This window comes from Lepidochelys kempii, chromosome 5 (genome assembly GCF_965140285.1).
Source record: "Lepidochelys kempii isolate rLepKem1 chromosome 5, rLepKem1.hap1, whole genome shotgun sequence".
In the NCBI taxonomy this organism is placed as follows: domain Eukaryota; kingdom Metazoa; phylum Chordata; order Testudines; family Cheloniidae; genus Lepidochelys; species Lepidochelys kempii.
Genome location: NC_136384.1, coordinates 21,731,253 through 21,748,994, shown reverse-complemented (window position 1 = coordinate 21,748,994; position 17,742 = coordinate 21,731,253). Strand labels below are relative to the sequence as shown.

The 17,742-nt window shown below is 40.1% G+C and overlaps 1 protein-coding gene across 12 annotated transcripts in view; it reads right to left on the bottom strand.

Moving 5' to 3' along the window:
- Positions 1–10,564: 10,564 nt before the first annotated feature.
- Positions 10,565–17,742, bottom strand: part of NEDD4L (NEDD4 like E3 ubiquitin protein ligase) — a 371,283-nt gene continuing 364,105 nt past the window's right edge. For 11 of the 12 annotated variants that reach the window (XM_073343628.2, XM_073343622.2, XM_073343624.2 and 8 more), the window contains one exon: positions 10,566–16,135. In XM_073343628.2, the coding sequence (XP_073199729.1) occupies positions 16,033–16,135 (103 nt within the window). In that variant the 3' untranslated portion in view covers positions 10,566–16,032. Of the gene's footprint in view, positions 16,136–17,742 lie in introns of all 12 variants that reach the window. The other variant, XM_073343623.2, reaches the window with a different exon arrangement.

Below are 17,742 nucleotides of genomic sequence, written 5' to 3'. Positions count from 1 at the left end.
AAGGCATCCCAGTTTCTTCCTACAGAACTAAACAAACTGTCTAAAAACTTGATTGACAATTCAGCTGCTTAAAACTAATCACAACTTTTCTTTATTGCCTTCGTTCACAAAAATAAAGCACTGGGGCAAAATAAATGGTTGGCACGGCAAGAGACAGGGAAATGAAATTAATTAGTATTGAGAACCCGTAGGCACTGGTCTCATAGAGAGCTCATTGCAAGGTCAGGGCCTTACTGGGCAGGACATGAAATGTTACACAGTGCCTTCAGTTTTAAGGGTTTAAGTTTCTAGCAGTTTCAAAGTTTTTCTTTTTTTCCACGCAGGTCTTGGGATATTTGAAGGTTGGAAATGTGAGGGTCTTTTTTTTTTTTTTTAATTGCATGCTAATCAGTTGCACACAGCTAATATTTGCCAGCTATTGATCTAGCATCCATCTCTGTTACTTTTTAACTTTGGCCCAAGGTTCAAAGTTCTGTCTTTTGTTTAAAAACTGATTTCATTAGTAGGGCATGTCCTCTAGCTAATCTAATGGTGCTAGAGGGCCATGGGGAGAGAAAATGAGAGATTTTACCGTAACTTAAAGGAAAATTCTGAAGATCAGACAGGAAACTCATTTTCCCCACATGGAAGAACTTTTTAGCACACAGCTGCCTGCGTGTGCACACATGCAATACAGTACGTACATTTGCAGGGCTGTGAAAGATTCTAGAACATGGCTAACCCAATGGACAGAGCAGTTGGTTCAGAAATATACAAAGGCCTTAGTTCTGTTTTCATTTAGCTAAACTAAATCTGTACTTCCCTGGATCAGGGCTAGACTGCTCAGCACCTTGCCAAATCGAGTCCTCTTTTCCTATCAAAAGTCAACCAGGGTTTTACTGTTAAAAACCCATGTAATGACAAAGTTAAGGTTGACCACACATCCTGTATATATACACCTTATGCCAGTCTTTAATTACATGATCATGTGGTATTTCTCAAGCAATACAATGTAATCTCACACAGATATTTCTGATCAGTCATTTACACTGATCACTAACTGTCCCCAAAGTCACAATTTAAAAAACAATATTTTACACATTTTAAAAACTAGGACAAATTTAGTTTGTGCTTTTCTATATAAAATTAAGCTAGATTTCCCATAGCAGTCACCCAACACAAAACTAATATGTCCCACCTACTCTATCAATCCATCTACCATGGAAAAAAGTATGATATTGTAGTATGACCAGAAGTTCTTGGGTTCATAGGTTTTAAGGTCAGAAGGGACCATTATGATGGTCTAACCTCACCTCCTGTATAAACACAGGCCAAAGAACCTTACACAATAATTTTGGCATCAAGCCCATAATTTCTGGTTGAGCTATAGCATGTTTTTTCAAAAGATATCCACTTTTGATTATTTAAAGACTTAAAATGATGGAGAATTTAAAACATCTCTAGATAAGTTGTTCCAATGCTTAATTACCCTCCAGAAGGAACTCTTGTCTCTTCTTCAGTTTCACATTCTTCTAGAAATAGTTGGAAAATGGTGAACATTTTTGGTGAAAGACCTCTGAGGATAGGACAAGAAGCAGTGGGATTAAATTGCAGCAAGGGAGGTGCAGGTTGGATATTAGGAAAAACTTCCTAACTGTCCGGGTGGTTAAGCACTGGAAAAAATTGCCTAGGGAGGTTGTGGAATCTCCATTACTTGAGATTTTTAAGAGCAGGTTAGACAAACACCTGTCAGGGATGGTCTGTAATACTTAGACCTGCCTTGAGTGCAGAGGACTGGACTAGATGACCTCTTGAGGTCCCCTCCGGTCCTATGATTCTAAGAAATATTAATTAATGGGTGCCAGTAAAGTCACCTCTCATCAGCATCAGAGTTGAAGTGAGCAATTAAAATATGGTGTGATGGATTGGCACATCTGAAAGGACTCCACTGCAACACAAGAGGTTTTTATATTTGATGAGAAACAATTTAAAAAGTAGCACAAATGCTCAGCAGAGCAGCAAAGGATTATGTAATTACATAAATAGCTTTTTAATAAGTGCGTCTCCATGGCAGTAGACCAGCTTCCTTCTCACTGCCCCAGGATTTACCCAAGATACAGGTTGTCAGTGCTTCTTGAATTGAGGCTTGCACGTTTTTTGCTGTGGTTTTTAAGTTGGCATCTGTTGTCAGATTCCTTATTTTGTTTGTTAAGATTTCCTAGATTTTTTCAGTTTAATTAAAGATGAAAGAGCCCAGTTCTTTGTTCTGAATGATTCAATAAAGATATTTAATGAGACCACCAGAATAAAGAGCTTTGAGACAGACAGTTTAGTGATGATCGCCAAGAATTTTGCATGTTTGAAGCAGAAGGAATAACATCACTCATTACATGCTCTCTGAGATTAGGACTTCGGGCGTATAAGGATTCCATTACTAGATTAGACTCAAGGCAGTACCAAAAAAATGGTATAGAATGCATAACTGTTCTCAGTGCTGTTTTGCCTGCTATTAAAGGACTGAACAGCCACCTAATGTTCAAGAGGACTCACATCTAACAAACCAAAATGAACGGTAATAAATTGCCTAGGACTGATTTGAAGACAAGATCAGAGAACAGATACTCAACTCCAAACTCATTTGGACCAAGAAAATGGCAAGTAATATTACTAGTTGTGACTCTTTCTGCTGTGATGGTTTTTTTTGGAAGTAGAAAATCCAAGCAGAACATTGAAGGAGAGAGCCATACTGAAAGCAGAGTCCCACCTTATGCCCTGACCCCAGCATAAGTGGCTGACCCCTCTTCTCCTGCATCTCTATACAAACTCTGAACCCAAAGCTAGACAGTTCAGTGTGCTGTTGGAGCAGCTTCCTAAACCTCCCCACTACAATCTTTAGTACTGCCCTGCATATAGTAATGTGATCCCAGGGGAGAAGAGTAGTTTACAGTTGGAGGTTCCATGGGCCCTCTCTAAAATACTAAGGCCTGTTCTGGTTTTAAGCTTAGCGGCTTTAACAGTCTGCATATTACTGCACAAGGATTCCAAAGTGAATGGAGAACAAACAGGCAGCTAGAATTCAGTCTGCTGGCCACATGAAAAATTCTGGTGCGATAAGAAAGTGAGATTAGGTTGCCGAGGGGAATCTGGATCTGGGAGACAACATCCCTGCCTCAGGCTAATGCAGGCTAGAATGTATGTCCCTTGTTGGCTAGGAAGGCTCTTTTACTGCACTTACCGGCCCGCCTGATGCTGACTTGAACACTGACTCAAATCTGAGAGAATTACTACAAGAGGTGAGGCTGGGCTGCAAACTTTGAAGTTGGACTTTCCCAAAGTTTGAGGATGATTTGAATCACATGGGATCCTGGTTTAGGACATTGCAGATCCTGATCATCCAATATCTGGACATGTCTGTATGTATCTAGGGTTTTGGTTAAAATCAATCTTCCAAATTTAGTGAGATTTTATAGAATCCCTGCCTGCTCACACCTAGAACTCAAGGTAAGTCTACACTTACAGCTGTGTGTAGAGTACAGACACTGTACACCCAGCTAGCATAGACATAAATAGCAGCGTAGATGGTTATGCATGGCTCAGGTGAGCAGAACATAGTGCCCTACACGCCTGAACCCCCAGGGGTAGATACCCTGCATGGCCAACCAGAGCCTCCCACGTCTGCATTGCCCTTTTTAGCAGTGTAGTGTCCTGCTACACCTCCCTGCTGCAGGAACTTTTCAGTGCAGCGTGCAGGGGCACACCACAGTCACAAGTATGGACACAGCCTGCCTTTTACTGGGGCATGCAGCTATCTGTGTAGCGCCTGTACTCTACATGCTGCTGTAAGTGTAGACGTAACCTCCGGGTTATCACAAAACTCACACTGACTTTAATGGGACCCAGATTTCACCTTAGGTGCCTACATTTAGGCTTTGTCTATACTACCACTTTTCTCGGTCAAACTTTTGTCACTCAGGGATGTGAAAAAAACCCACTCCCCGACTAGCATAAGTTTCACCAGCAAAAGTACTGGTGTAGACAGTGCTCTGCTGGCAGGAGAGGCTCTCCTGCCGATATAGCTAACACCGCTCGTTGGGGGTGGTTTCATTATGCTGGCAGGAGAGCTCTTTCCTGCCGGCAAAGAGCGGCTATATGGGAGACCTTACAATGGCACAGCTGTAGCAGTATAGCTGTGCCATTGTAAGGTCTGTAGTGTAGACATAACCTTAGATGCCTAAATCCATTTTAATCCACCTCCCTGAGAGGCGGTAGCTAGGTTGGAGGGAGAATTCTCCCGTTGACCTAGCACGATCTACACCAGGGGTTAGGTCAGTTTAACTGAATCGTTCGGGGGGGTGGATTTTTCAGACCCCTGAGCAATGTAGTTATATTGACCTAATTTCCTAGTGTAAAGCTGGCCTTGATTTTTAAAAATAGTTAGCACCCAGCAGCTCCCACTGCCCTCGTTTAGCACAGCTGGATGCTTAGTACATTTGAAAAATCAAGCCACTTATTTAGGTGGCTAACTGGATTTTTAGCTGCTTAACTTTAGGCAAACAGCTTTGAAGGTGTTGGACTCATATTTCACCCTTTGATTTTAGTTCAGTATTCCTAGAATAGAGATGCAGGAGCTAGCTCTGAAGGAACAGTCTGCTTTATTCCTTACCAATTGCTGTGACCCAGGGACATACAGAAGATGGTGACCCAGCAGAACTCAAAAACAGCCTAAGAAAAGGCTTTGGATTATTGTATAGTTCTAGTCACTAAGTATTATCTCAAGTCCTTGAGGCAAAATATTGCCTGACAATCCAAATGAGCATATAGTGCTGGCTGCAGGTCTATCTTTAATATCTAAAATATATTACTGTATCTTACTCACCTTGACTTGCTTTAAACACTGCACAGTATAAAACCTATTTTATTTTCATTGGGGGAGGAGGAGCAAGGAGTTGGGGTTAAGTTGAAACAGCAGAGAAACAAATTAGAAGTCTGTAATGTCACTGTGCCATGAAACAAACTGTGGCAAACAAGTTATGACCCCTTGAAAGGTTTTAATGAGTTTTTAAATCACACAGTATCTGTTCAAAGCAATATACTCTATCATAGCGTTTATTAGCTCTGTTTAAATTTAAGGCCATTTCATAGTTTCAGCTCCAAATTCTCACTGCTGTTTGAAATTTAATTTGCTGGGGAATCTTCTCTGCAATTATAAATATCAAGTTAGTGCAAAACAGAAGATCCATTAATACAATATTGGGCAGGTGATTCAAATTCAGTCCAGAAACTCAGGCTAGAGAGATTCCCCTGGCAATCTGAAGAAGCGATAAATTGGGTAAAAATAGCCGAGGCATCTGAGTAAGAATAAATTGAGTTAGAACAACAAGGCTCCTGCTGACTAAGACTAGTCATTGATTAGTTTTCCCAATTATCAAAGGATTGTTTCTCTTCATTTGAGCTCCCTCCATGCAGCCTGGGAACCATTTGGAGCAGTAGCTCGACCTGTCAAGTTGCCATATCACACCCTGGAGTACCATTCTCAAGACAGCATTGCTCAAGAATGTAAATGGCATTGGTTTATAGCAGCCTCACTCTTGGACTAATGCAGAGTATGACGATCAGAAGGCCAGAAAATTGGAATTAATTAATTCAAAATAGGAGGGATTGCTGAGGTAATAGGGACTCAGCCTCTAGGAGGGAATAAGGGCCAGATTTTTAAAGGTGTTTAAGTGCTTAAAGATGCAGATAGGCACCTAACTCCTATTGATTTCATGGAAGGTAGGTGCCTAAATACCTTTAAAAATGTAGCCTTAACTGTCAAGTCCTCAACAACTTTCCTCCTCCTCTAGGTGTCATGACCCACAGGTCTCAAACCTGGCTCCAAAGGATTCACGGGAGTGCTCACATGGCAACCCTCCACCTGGTAGTCTGCTGACAATTGCTTACCTGGGACTCAGGAACCCAGCCCCAGTTTGATGCTCTGCCCCAGAGGTGTTATTGGCAGAGTATCAGAGCAGCTGGTTGGCCCACCAGCCCTACTTAAGCCAGCAGCAGGAACAGGAAGCCCTGTGAACAATGGGGCTTCACCCTGTTCTGGACTGTGTGCCTTGTGCTTCCTGCTCACCCTGGCTTGATTTCCTGGCCTCCTGACTTAGCATGACTCCTGGCAGCTCACTCGTGGGTCTGATCTCCAGTTTGTCTCCTGCTTCTGACTTTCCTGTATCCTGACCTAGCCGATATTTGACTCCTGTCTCATGATTCTGGACTGTGATTCAGACTACTAGGTCTGGCCAACCCTTCTCCTGGAGTCACATGGCTTAGGTACCTAAATTGTTTCTTTTGAGAATGAGTTAAGTACATCCTCCTGCAAAATGACAGGAGTATGAGGTGGTGCCCACCTCCTTTTAGCCTAGTGGTTAGAACACTCACCTGGGATTTGGGAAATCTAGGTTCAATTCCCCCTTCAATCTGAGGGGAGAGAGGATGTGAGTAGGGGTCTTATAGCTCCCAGGATCGTGCTTTAACCTCTGAGCTATGGAATAGGTGGGTCTCCCTCAGTCTCTCCTGTTGAAACTGTTCTGCTGTGAATAAATAGTCATTGGAGCGGGAGGACTGGCTTGGGGGTGCCCTAACTATCAAGTTATAGTCACTCTCACTCTGGCCCAGTGACTGTTTTGTGTAGGCACCTCCTCCAGCCAGATTTTGAATGGGACCAGATCCAGGAGGTGGCCTTGGAGCATGCCTACCGGATTGGGCCCCGCAGGTGAAATAGGCATTCCACGGTCTCTCTTCCTCTGGTTTGTGGATTGCACTTGATCTTAGGAGGGAAATAGGCCTCAGGGCATTGAGAAGCGAGGCATCAGCGTGCATTCCCAGAAACTTACGTGCCAAAGGAACTTTTACTGCAAAAATAAGTGCTGAGTAAGTTTAGGGTAAAATGGTAGCTGAGTGGGAGTTTTGTGGATGGCACTGGTGCCAAAAAATTGGACTCAGGTGCCTAAGTCTGGAGTTCAGACTAAACACCTCAGTGGAGCTAGGCCTAGGTGCCAAGGACTGAAACTGGCAATGTCCGTAGAGGTCTACGCAGTACAGTCCCTAGGACGATCTCCATTCTGAACGTCAGATACAAGGTAAAGGGTGTCCCCGTCCCTCTGATGTTCAATAAATAAAGAGACTGACATGTTTATTACTGATCACGTTCAACATTCTATTCTAGGCTTATCAGTTCTAAACAGATGCTTCTTTCAAAACAGTGCCAGTCCCTGATGCCATTTTCAATTTGTTCATCATTTTATACTTGATGACAGAACTTCATGTGAACCCTTCTATTCCCCACATGCCTAGGAGGTGAACGTTTTTTCCAGATGAAGGTAACAGAAGGGAACAGTTAATAAGGACGGGGAAAAAGGAGGGGAGAGCTTGCAGATGGTTTCAGAGGGCAGAATTCCATTCCCAGCCATTACAAAGCTGTTGCCTCGGTTCAGCCCTTCCTCACCTTCCCAGAGTGAGAGTTTGTTTTCCATGCAGTTTTATTTCCTTTGAGGACCTTTCAGATGAGACCTTGCAAATGAAGGCTCTCAGCTGGTCCAGTGCAAGAACCTAGATAGAGATCTCATGATTTACTGTTTTTTCCTCTCAAGTCTCATGACTTACTGTCAGAGGTGGGGGTGTCCCCAGGGTTGAAGAAGTGCTGCTACTGGTCCTGCCACTAAGAGAGGAGGAGGAGGCAGCGAGAAATAGGAAGAATCTCATTGTTAAATATTGCTCCTTGGAGGTGACTGCAGTGAGTCGTGGGCCTAATTTGTCAGGTACATTGGCATCCATCAGAATGAAGAGTAACGTAGAACATTGTTGAGGTGGTAGCATATCTTCGTTGGGTGATGCACTTTAATCCTTGGCAGTAGCAGATGCCGTACCAGTGATGAACCAACCGTTTCCACAAAGGGAAGCTGCCATATTGCAATTTGCTTTTCACTTCATATTTGAAATTGTAAGGAAATTGCTGTACTAGTTTTTGGAAACAGCATATACTAAATATAACTGCCAAAGCATTAACAAAATAAATAGGCATCGTTGGAAGAAAAGTGCAGAATTTCAAGGCCATTTAGTCTTTATTTATTTGGTTAAAAGCCCAGGTTAATAGTGTGCTGGAATACTACATACAGTGTGTTACTATGTATTACCAAGATATTTGCTCTTTAAAAGGAGCAAGCAGAAAAATGCAGACAGTGCCAGTTCCAGCCGAAGGGCTCAGTTGTGGCTGGTAGGATCAGCTTTGAAAAATGTCATCTGGATGTCCTGGCAGCAGGAGGTCTCAGAAAGAGCAAAGCTTCCCAAGGATGGAGAGGGGATGAGTTAAGGGCAAGGGGGAACTCATCGTCAAGGGAGCAAACGGGCAAGTGCAGGAAAAGAATGTTCAGAGGTAAAAACTAATTGCTGCTGCGGAGCTGAAGGCAGACGCACCAGTGAGCACCTGAACATATTCCAAGCCTCAGAAGCAGAAGAATTGTTGGGAAGTGATTAAGCCGAAAATAAAGGGCTTCAAAAACAAACAATGCAAGTCTGTCAACAAAAGCTGTCTCTGGCGTAACCTTTGGCTTTCTGGAACCTGTAGCCTCCATAGCTGGAGAGTGAAGGGCCGTCAGTGCAGGTTGGAGGAAGATGAAGTAGTAGTTTCCCTGTTGAAATGAGACCTGATCAGAATACTGGTATGTTCAAGCAAATCAGCAAGGAAAATATCTGTTCAGAATTCTGACGGGTTAAGTCCTTAAATGGTGTTCAGTATCTTTAAATGATCACTTGGGATGTTCAATGATACACCCCACAGGAACTTAATGGCAAAGGTTTCCAGTCACTGATAGCAATCAGGTATTTGTTGCAGGTGTCTTGCAGTGTTTCTGGAAGATGGTGGGGCAATGTCATGTTTCTGCCCATTGTCCTTTTTTTCCCAAGACCCTTCTGCAACTCCTGGGCAATGATATACAACCCAGCATTAGCCTGAGCCGACAATGGAATTGCACTGTCTGTGCGATCCCTCAGCTGTGGTTAATTGGAAGGTATGGTAGAAGGCCATAGGGCACCTAATTGCAATATTGATGTAAGTCAAATTCATCCTCCAGACTCAGCTGAGGGGGTCTGCTCAGGGGCTGCTCTAGCTATAAGCTAACGAGGCAGCTGCCTCAGGTGGCTGATTCTGCCTGGGGTGGCAGGGCGGCCAGACCAAACCTTCATGGTTCTAGACCTGGCGCTTACCGTGCCCCGCCCCCCCCTTATCCTAGAACCACTGAGCCATCAGAAAGCTTGCCATACTCCCCTAGAGAGCCCAATGTGTACGCCCCCCAGTTGAGAACCTCTGTTCTAGGCGATGGGAGGGTCGGGTACACTGAAGTTTTGCCTTGGGTGGCAGATTGTCTCGAGTGACCTCTGCACGGGCAGCAATAGGACAGTTTAAGGGAGCCCCAACCCCACATTATTCTTAGTTTTAAAGACTAACTTCCTACCGAGCACATATACAGCTCCCTTTCTCATTATTACGCCTCCTACCTTGCTCATTAGTACTGGGGACAGAGAGTGTGACAGTGGTGGAGGAAGGTACAGTATTTCCAAAGTAGTCTGCTGAGTCAGAAGTGTGCCTTGCTTGAACCAAGAGCTCTGATTTCTCTGTTAGTGTTTCTTTGTATTACCGCAGCACCTAGGAGCCCTTGTCATGGACTTGGATCCCATTGTGCTAGGTGCTGTACAAACACAGAAGAAAGAAGATCCTTGCCCAAACTTCCTGCCTCTCCTGTTTGGCGACTGTAATGCACATCATCTATGTTACGGTTAGTGGCCAAGAATTTAGTTACTTAGTACTGCTGTATTTTGAGTTTGAATTGTGGCACTGAAACACATGGTACAAAAGAGGATGAGCTATATAGCAGTAATATAGGCTTGGTTGTTAAATTAAGACATCTCTCTTTTTAATCCATGTTCTAAGATAAATTAGCATGCTCTATTTAAAGTGCATGTAGGAAGTTTCCTTTTATAGATGTTTAGGAACTTGATAGTATATGCATGAGATAAAAGCAGCATACTTAATTGCATTTAATGTTTATATTTTTGTGTTCTTGTTCAAAACCTACATTTGAATAGTTACAGTGGGAAGATCTGTAAAGATTGTTCACTGATGCAGGATTAAAACTATATACGTGTTGTAGGTATGTTGAATCACAAAATAAAGCTTGGAAGTAACTGCAGAAAAAGTTGAACAATATAAAAACAAAAGGGCTCACTTCTTGCATCTGCTGAAATAATTTTAACAAAAGTTACTTTTTGCTATTAAAAACAGCTTAACACTGGTGCATGAGTTGGGGTAGGGAGATGTGTGTGTGGGGAAGGAGGTTCCGTATTTAACACATTCTTTTGAAGGAATGCCATGGTATTAAACAGTATATTGTGTGCATACTAACCATGCGTTAATTGTGCAAGTCAACAACTGTCAAGTAGTAATTATCAAGAAAAGAGATGCAGTACCTGGATGGTAGTAATGCTTCAGATAAATTGTACATAGATGCTCTGATTACCATTGTTTACTGCCCTGCGTCTCCCCCGAACTTTGCTGGAAGTTACAACCCTTTTAACACAATACAACAAACTTTCAATTAGACAGACCATGTATTTGAAGTATAAAATGTTCCAGCTTCCATAATTCTTTATTAAATATTTAACAAGTTGCGTCATTTCATTACAACAATCTCATTTTGTTACATTGATCTTTTGCTGTCAGGAAACAAACTACAATTTCCTTCACTTCTCTTAAGAAAATAAATGGAAAAAATGATTTTGTCCTTAAACAAAAACAAAAAACATTTTCCACTGTGTATCAAATCCAACCATACTTTAAAGCTATTTTGATTGTGAAAATGAGCATTATTTATAAGTAGTAGTTTTCAGTTTGTTTGTTTTTTTACATCAATTTTAATGTAGTTTAATATAATTTTAAATAGCCTCATATTCTCAGGCGGTTTTACAATAAAAAGTTACGAAAGATCGTGAATTTCATCTGGAATGTTTGAAACTATTTTTCACCTTTGGAAGTAGTCATTTCAGGTTTAAATTTGAATAAAGGGCATAAGTTCACAAACACAGAGCATAGCAAAATCACCTTCTAGTGGTTTTATTTGGGTTCTGAGAATCATAATGTATTCACTATGGCATGGCTTTGCTAAAGCTGCATTGGAGACAAACTGCTCACAGTCCTCTTTAGAAGCCAATCCTGAACACAGAATTGATTAAAGTATAAAAATGCATTACATATATGTACTGCTGTATGTGGGTACACGCTGTGTTTATATATGTGTATATATAGTGGTAAAAAAGAACAAAAGCTACACTGACGTTAACTGAAAGAGGAAAACATGACATTCTAAATGAAAGAGCAATGTAGGAAAATCCAGATGGCTTAGAAGTATAGAGGCATGTGATTAAATATGGTTTGTGGTGGTGGTCATGTGATATGAATGTAAGGTTATGTGTGCAGTATGACAGACCTGAGGGATATGTAACATTAATATGGGTTAGATTCCAGTTTTATCAAAACAATTTCCCCATGCATTTCAAACATGCATTGCTTTTTAGTGCAACGTCTAACAGATGTTGGAAGAGAGGTCTTTTTCAAAATTCCATACAAGCAAAAGAAAAGACTTTTGCTATTAAAAACACCCTCATGCTTGTAAAACGTCCACTCTGCTAATTAAAAGGGTTTTTTCCTTTTTCATCTTACATATTAAAAATTCAGTTTTGTATATAGTTGGGTATACTGTACATATATCTGAAAAAGTGGTCCAAATGTGTCACTTATCCCTCCCGGTTATAAATTCCAGAACACAAAGGGCAAAATCCAGGCCCCACTGAAGTCACTAGGAGTTTTGCTATTGACTTCATCAAGGCCACGGTTTCACTCAAAGTATATGAACAGATTCTGTATCTCAGAAGTGAGATTTGCAACTATGATACTGAACTCCGCAGTCTTGATCACCAGTCAGTAAAAGCTAATCACATAACAGAGGTAGTGAATTTCTTTTGGGGTAGTGGAGATTAAGGGGGGGGGTGAGATACTTGGTTAGTCTGTAGAGCAGCATCCTCTGCTGGTTTGTCAGAAAATATTACAAGAGAGCACGCAGCTTGCCCTCCCTGCATGAGAAGTTCAGAGATAGGGATGTCTCCTCTAGGATGAGAAATTTAATAATAAAATAGAATGAAATAACAAATTCGCCCCCCCCCTTTTTTTGGGGGGTTAACTTCAGTGGGAAGACAAAAGGAAGATAAATTTTCAGGAAGACATTAGGTCCAGTCATAATGAGTTTCTATCAACTAGGAATAAATGCTGGAATTATGGTATGTAACTGACCTGCCTTACAAGAGAGCCAGAGATATAAAAGACTTGATGTGAGCAAGAAATTACAATAATTTGGCCAGATAGAATCTTTTAAAAAAATACAAATTCTACAAAAGTATCTGTTTTATGATTAAGGGGGTGAACTATTCATACATAATCCGGGTCAATGAATGTGAATACAGTATTTGAATATTAAAGAAAGGCACCAAGTTAGAGCACAAATCCAAATGGAGCAATCTCCTCATTAATTAAGGTTTAATAAATAAGAGACATTTAGCCACCTTTCCCTTGAAAGAGTCCTTCAAATACAATGTCAGGAATTCCAGAAGAACTTCTAAGAGGTTCGGTGTATTAGAACAGAAACTCCAAGAAATCAACTTCATATCATAACAGTCAATGCAAAAACAGCTTCAACATATACAGTTCTTAGTTACAAAGTAATCTGTAGAATAGAATCAAACTCCCTTACAGATGCGGTTTTGCTGAAGTACACACTAGGTACCTGGACCTCACACAAGTCATTTGCAAAACTGAAGACAATTCTCGGGTTTAAAGAACAGATTCCACAAGTGGTAACAGCCTTTTGGCTGACACAAGGGGCATTTCTACAGTAAGGTTTTTAGCCACTAAGGTAAGTTACCTTAGTGCAACATCTACTTTGCACTAGTACAGTGCATTTACACTAGAGGTTTGCACCAGTGCAGCTACATCAACACAGCTTCAGTGGTGGCTAAAATCCAAGGGTAGACAAGGCCAAGGATTGTGCTGCTCAGGAACCGCCTGTTAGCTAGAGCAAACGAAAAAGAACTTATAATATGCAACACATAACATGAATTGTTCAGTCTAACCCCTTTGTGCAATAAAGGGGTTAGACTGAACAATTCACTTTTCACATTATAAATTTACCTTGGTAATAGCCAGGATTACTTGCTGGAATACCAGGGTCTCTTAGAGACGCTGACAAAAAGGGACAGACTCACTTCTACAGTAAGGTTTAAGTTCTCTGGACTCTAAGGGGCTGGGGGATATTTTTTGAGAAACATTTCTTGTACTTATTTTCCAACAATGAGTATTTTCAGTGATTAAAAATACAAATTTTCTCCTTAATAACAGGGATTTACCTCAATACAGTAATGTATACTGAAGTCTTTTGGAGTTTCTATTCTTAGTTTATGTGTAAGTGGATCTGAAAAGACGTTAGCCTAATTTTCTAAAAGCCTGATCTTAAAGTGTTATGCTCCATTATTCCATCTTTTGCAGTTATATAGAGCCTTTCATCTTTACACACAGATCTGAAGCCCATTTTGCAGATGGGGAAACAGGCACAGAATTTAAATGACTCAACCAAGGAGTAACAGTGAGAGTGATGGCAGAGTTGGGAATTTAACTCAAATCTCCTGACTCCCAGTTCCCCCAGCCTAACTGCTTGACTACATTATCCCTTATTACATAAGCGTTAGTTTATATTTCAAGTCTAAAGCAAAAACTCATAGGAGTCCTTGAAATAAGGTTCTGTTACATGGCACTGAAGCAAAACGTTACCTCCAAACATACAAAAACTCTTCCAATTAAGACATTGTTTTTAAAAAGAAAACTGACCATGGAATATGACAGATTTTTAAAGGCAATTCCATGTTCTAGCTACAGAAGTTTGGCATGTAGATATACATTAGAAAGATCAGATCCAACTCACTAAAAGCGTTAAGAGGCTATCAATATAGTGTTTTACATCTAGTCATATCCAGCCCACTTCATTCTCATGTCTATGTTTTCAGCTCACCAGATGGAAAAAAGGAATGTCTGAAAATAAAATTAATATAGAAAGGGAATTAACCTTAATCTACATTCAAATTAGAAGGTTCAAAACTTCTTCATGCACCTATTGACTCTTCAAACTTTTGTGAGCAAACTGAGGCTGCATCCCAAGCCAGGCAAAGTTTGACAAATTAGCATTTGTTGAATGTTATTAGCTTTGATGAGTTTTGCTAAATTAGCTCTCATGGCTAGAGTTAATACTTATTACACTCCCTGCCTGCAACTGCTGCCACACGCATTGCTGGCAGCGGATTGCATGTGCTAAAAATAATAATAATAAAATAAAATAAAAAAAGCTCAGTTCTTGGCAATAAGGGGTGAAATTGTTTCAATTATTTTTGCACCCTGTAATCTTGCTTGTGAATAAGTGTTAGTCGGGTTCTTAGAAAAAACAACAAAGTGTGTTATGTAGGTGGACAAAAGCTCACAAAGCTGAACATAATCAAATTGCTGAATGCATACCCTCAAACCTACCCTACTGCTATGTTAACCATTTAACTTCAGTCGATCAAATGCAAGTCTTCTCTTTTGCCTTTAATCTATCACACAACAGATACAACTCAGGCATTATAGTTTAAGCATGCAACATGTCATAGGTAACAAAATTGATTAGATAACCGTATATATTAAATAAATCTTTGTGATTGAATAAAAAAAATCACAAAAACAATAGGTGAGAACATGTCTGCAGGCCCAGCTCTACATCTGGTTTTTATACAGCAGCAGCAGCCAAATTCACAATTGATAGATATTGCACCCGAAAGACATGTGCAGTGAGAAGGAATATAATCACATTAATGTTTATGATAAAAAACAGATATGACCTCCATGTGTTACATAAAGTGCCTTTAGAGTTGGTGCAGTTAGAAACAAAAAAAACCCTTGTTATTTAGGTAATATTCGCAAATGCATACAAATAGGAGACAAAACAGATCTGGTTTCCACAGTTCCAAATCAAGCAGTGCCAAATTTCATTCAAAATGCCTCCATTGCAAATAGTAAAGAGGAAAGAATAGTAAAAGAATCACTGTACAAAGTTAATGACAGGATTAAGCATTTTTTCCTATATTGATAATGCCAACCCTATCCCAAAATGTTTTATAGTACACATAAATATTACCAAGGAATAATGAGGTGATTTCTTTATTGACCATGAGATTTGGCATGCTATGTTATGATCCTCTCTCAGCTTGTAACTATTCTATTGATTTATACAAAAATGTAACATCCAATCTATACTTTTTCTTTTGGGTACAGAACATATTAATGTGCTCAATGAAAAGCTTTTACATTTGCCATTAATATATTCCATCTGCAGAAAATTTCTCACATCATTTACTCCAGCTTTTCTAATAGGTTGGGGACACAAGGCTCAAAATGCATTTTGAAAGTAAAAATGCCACTGGCATCAAGTCTGGTATGAAATTAAGATAAGAAATGCTCATTTTTCCAAGTAGATGACATTTTTAATTGTGATGAAATAAAATCTGAAAATGTCTAAATCATTTAAAAAGTAAACATGAGTTGTAATACTATACCTGTAAAGTGATTAATTCCATTCATTGTCATTAGAAAGTATGTAAAATATTTATTAAGGGCTTTGCCTACAGAGGCACAACATAAATAGAACAAGTCCTGCTGAAATTAGAGTACGTGTCAACCAGTTGGTGATTTACTGTGGAAATATCAGAAATGTTATCCACAGATTGTAGTTCAAATTTCTGAATTTAGGCAACGGCACTGTAGAAGAGTTTGCTCCATGAACCAACATTGTGCAACTGTTCTGCCATTGTCACTTGTTAATGTCCATTAGGCAAATTCAACAGTTCAAGCAGAACTTGCTCGATGGAAAAAAAAAAATTGCTGTTTTAATCCACTCCTTCAAATCCTTGAGCATTTTCAACTGCCATAAGAAGCTTCTCTCGTAAATCTTCAAAAGATTCATACGGAGGTAAGTCAAGGCGATTAAAGCTGAAATTGAAGGGGAAAAAAATATCATTTGATAATCAACTTAAAGTAAAACAAAAGTATCTGGAGGTCATATAATTTGGAGGCCTCATCAGTTCCAAAGACTCAGCAGAGATACACTGAATTTAAAGGTCAGATGCTCATTTTCCCTCCAGGGGAGTGAGAACAGCAACCAAAACCAAAACCAAAGGCTCTTTGAAAACATCTTTGATAATTTAATAGATAACAGAAATTGTTCTGTAAGTAAGTGCAGCCTCCTGCTATAAAATTCTGTAGGATGGTTCAAAAACCTATGGAAAGGTGATTACTATTAAATGCTGTAAGATTTATTTTCTATAGAACACCAAAGAATTTAAACCCCATTTATTTTATAGGGCTTCCATACATGGAAAGCATTCACAATAATTAATCTTTTGGTTCTTTTTTTGCTTCACAGATTCTCAGTTCCTGTCATCTGAGTTTTATGTATGTGTCTGGCTAACTTAAATTAAGTCAACTGGGCTGGGGCGTCCGCTTTTCAGTGAATCGTCTGACAAGGCAGGGGCATATGGAGCCTTTTGGAACCAGCTGCTCCTGTTCACAGTGTGGTTTTCTGTGGTTGTGCTTTGTTGGCTCACAGATTTTCACAGAACTCCTTCTATCCACTTTTCAAGAAAGAGAATAAAAGTAATTCACTGAAACTGAATCCCGGCATGTGGTGATGAGAGTAAAAGCTGCCTGCAAAAGTAGTAGTGGTTGGGGGAGAGAGGGAAGAGGGGAACAAGAGATTTCTGAAGTAGATCCTAGCACCGAAAGAAAAAGATATCAGCCCTCTATTTGTACTGTTGCCAGTCCCTCTTTCCCACCTCACATATTTGTTTCCATTCATTAGTTTCTCAGACAGAAAGAGGAAGGGGTAATAATTCTGTAATACATACGAAACAAGGGACAGAATAGTAATGTACTTCTAATGCAAGGCACTTTTGTTCCTTTCCTTGTGCCACTCAGAAGCACTGTCCCCCTCTCTGTACAATCTACCTTTCAAAGTAAACAGAGCCCCATGCACTATTCTGTATTGTTCAAAGCTCATCATTTCTATCAAGTGACATAGCAAACTTTAGGATGCCAACACCTACAAGTGTTTTCATATTAATTTAAAACTAGTATTTTTATGGTGAGAGGGAAAGCGATCCAGGTAGAAGATTCACCCAGCATAATACTGATATGGCAAAAATGTGGGACTTGGGGCTTGATCATCAAAGGTGACAAGTGCTCTGACCCCGATACAGCAAAGCACTTAAGTCACGTGCTTTAAGTGATGTGGTGGATCAAGTCCCACTACTCTGTACCTTGCAAGATTAAGCCCTTATCCATTTGAAAAAGGTAAATAACATTTGAGACACAAAAAAGTCTTCTAGCAGAAGGGATTAAAATGGTTATAGACAACAGTTCCATCTCATTAGCATACTTGTTTAATTGCCAAGTGCTTAAGACAATTTGCAGACTAATGGGTGCCTTCAAATTTGATAGAAAATTAACAGCTTCTGTATAGGAGTAGCAATTGCTTGAAATAAGGTGAAAAGGCTTTCAAGTAGAATCCTTTCTGTGCAACAAATACATTAAAACAGATC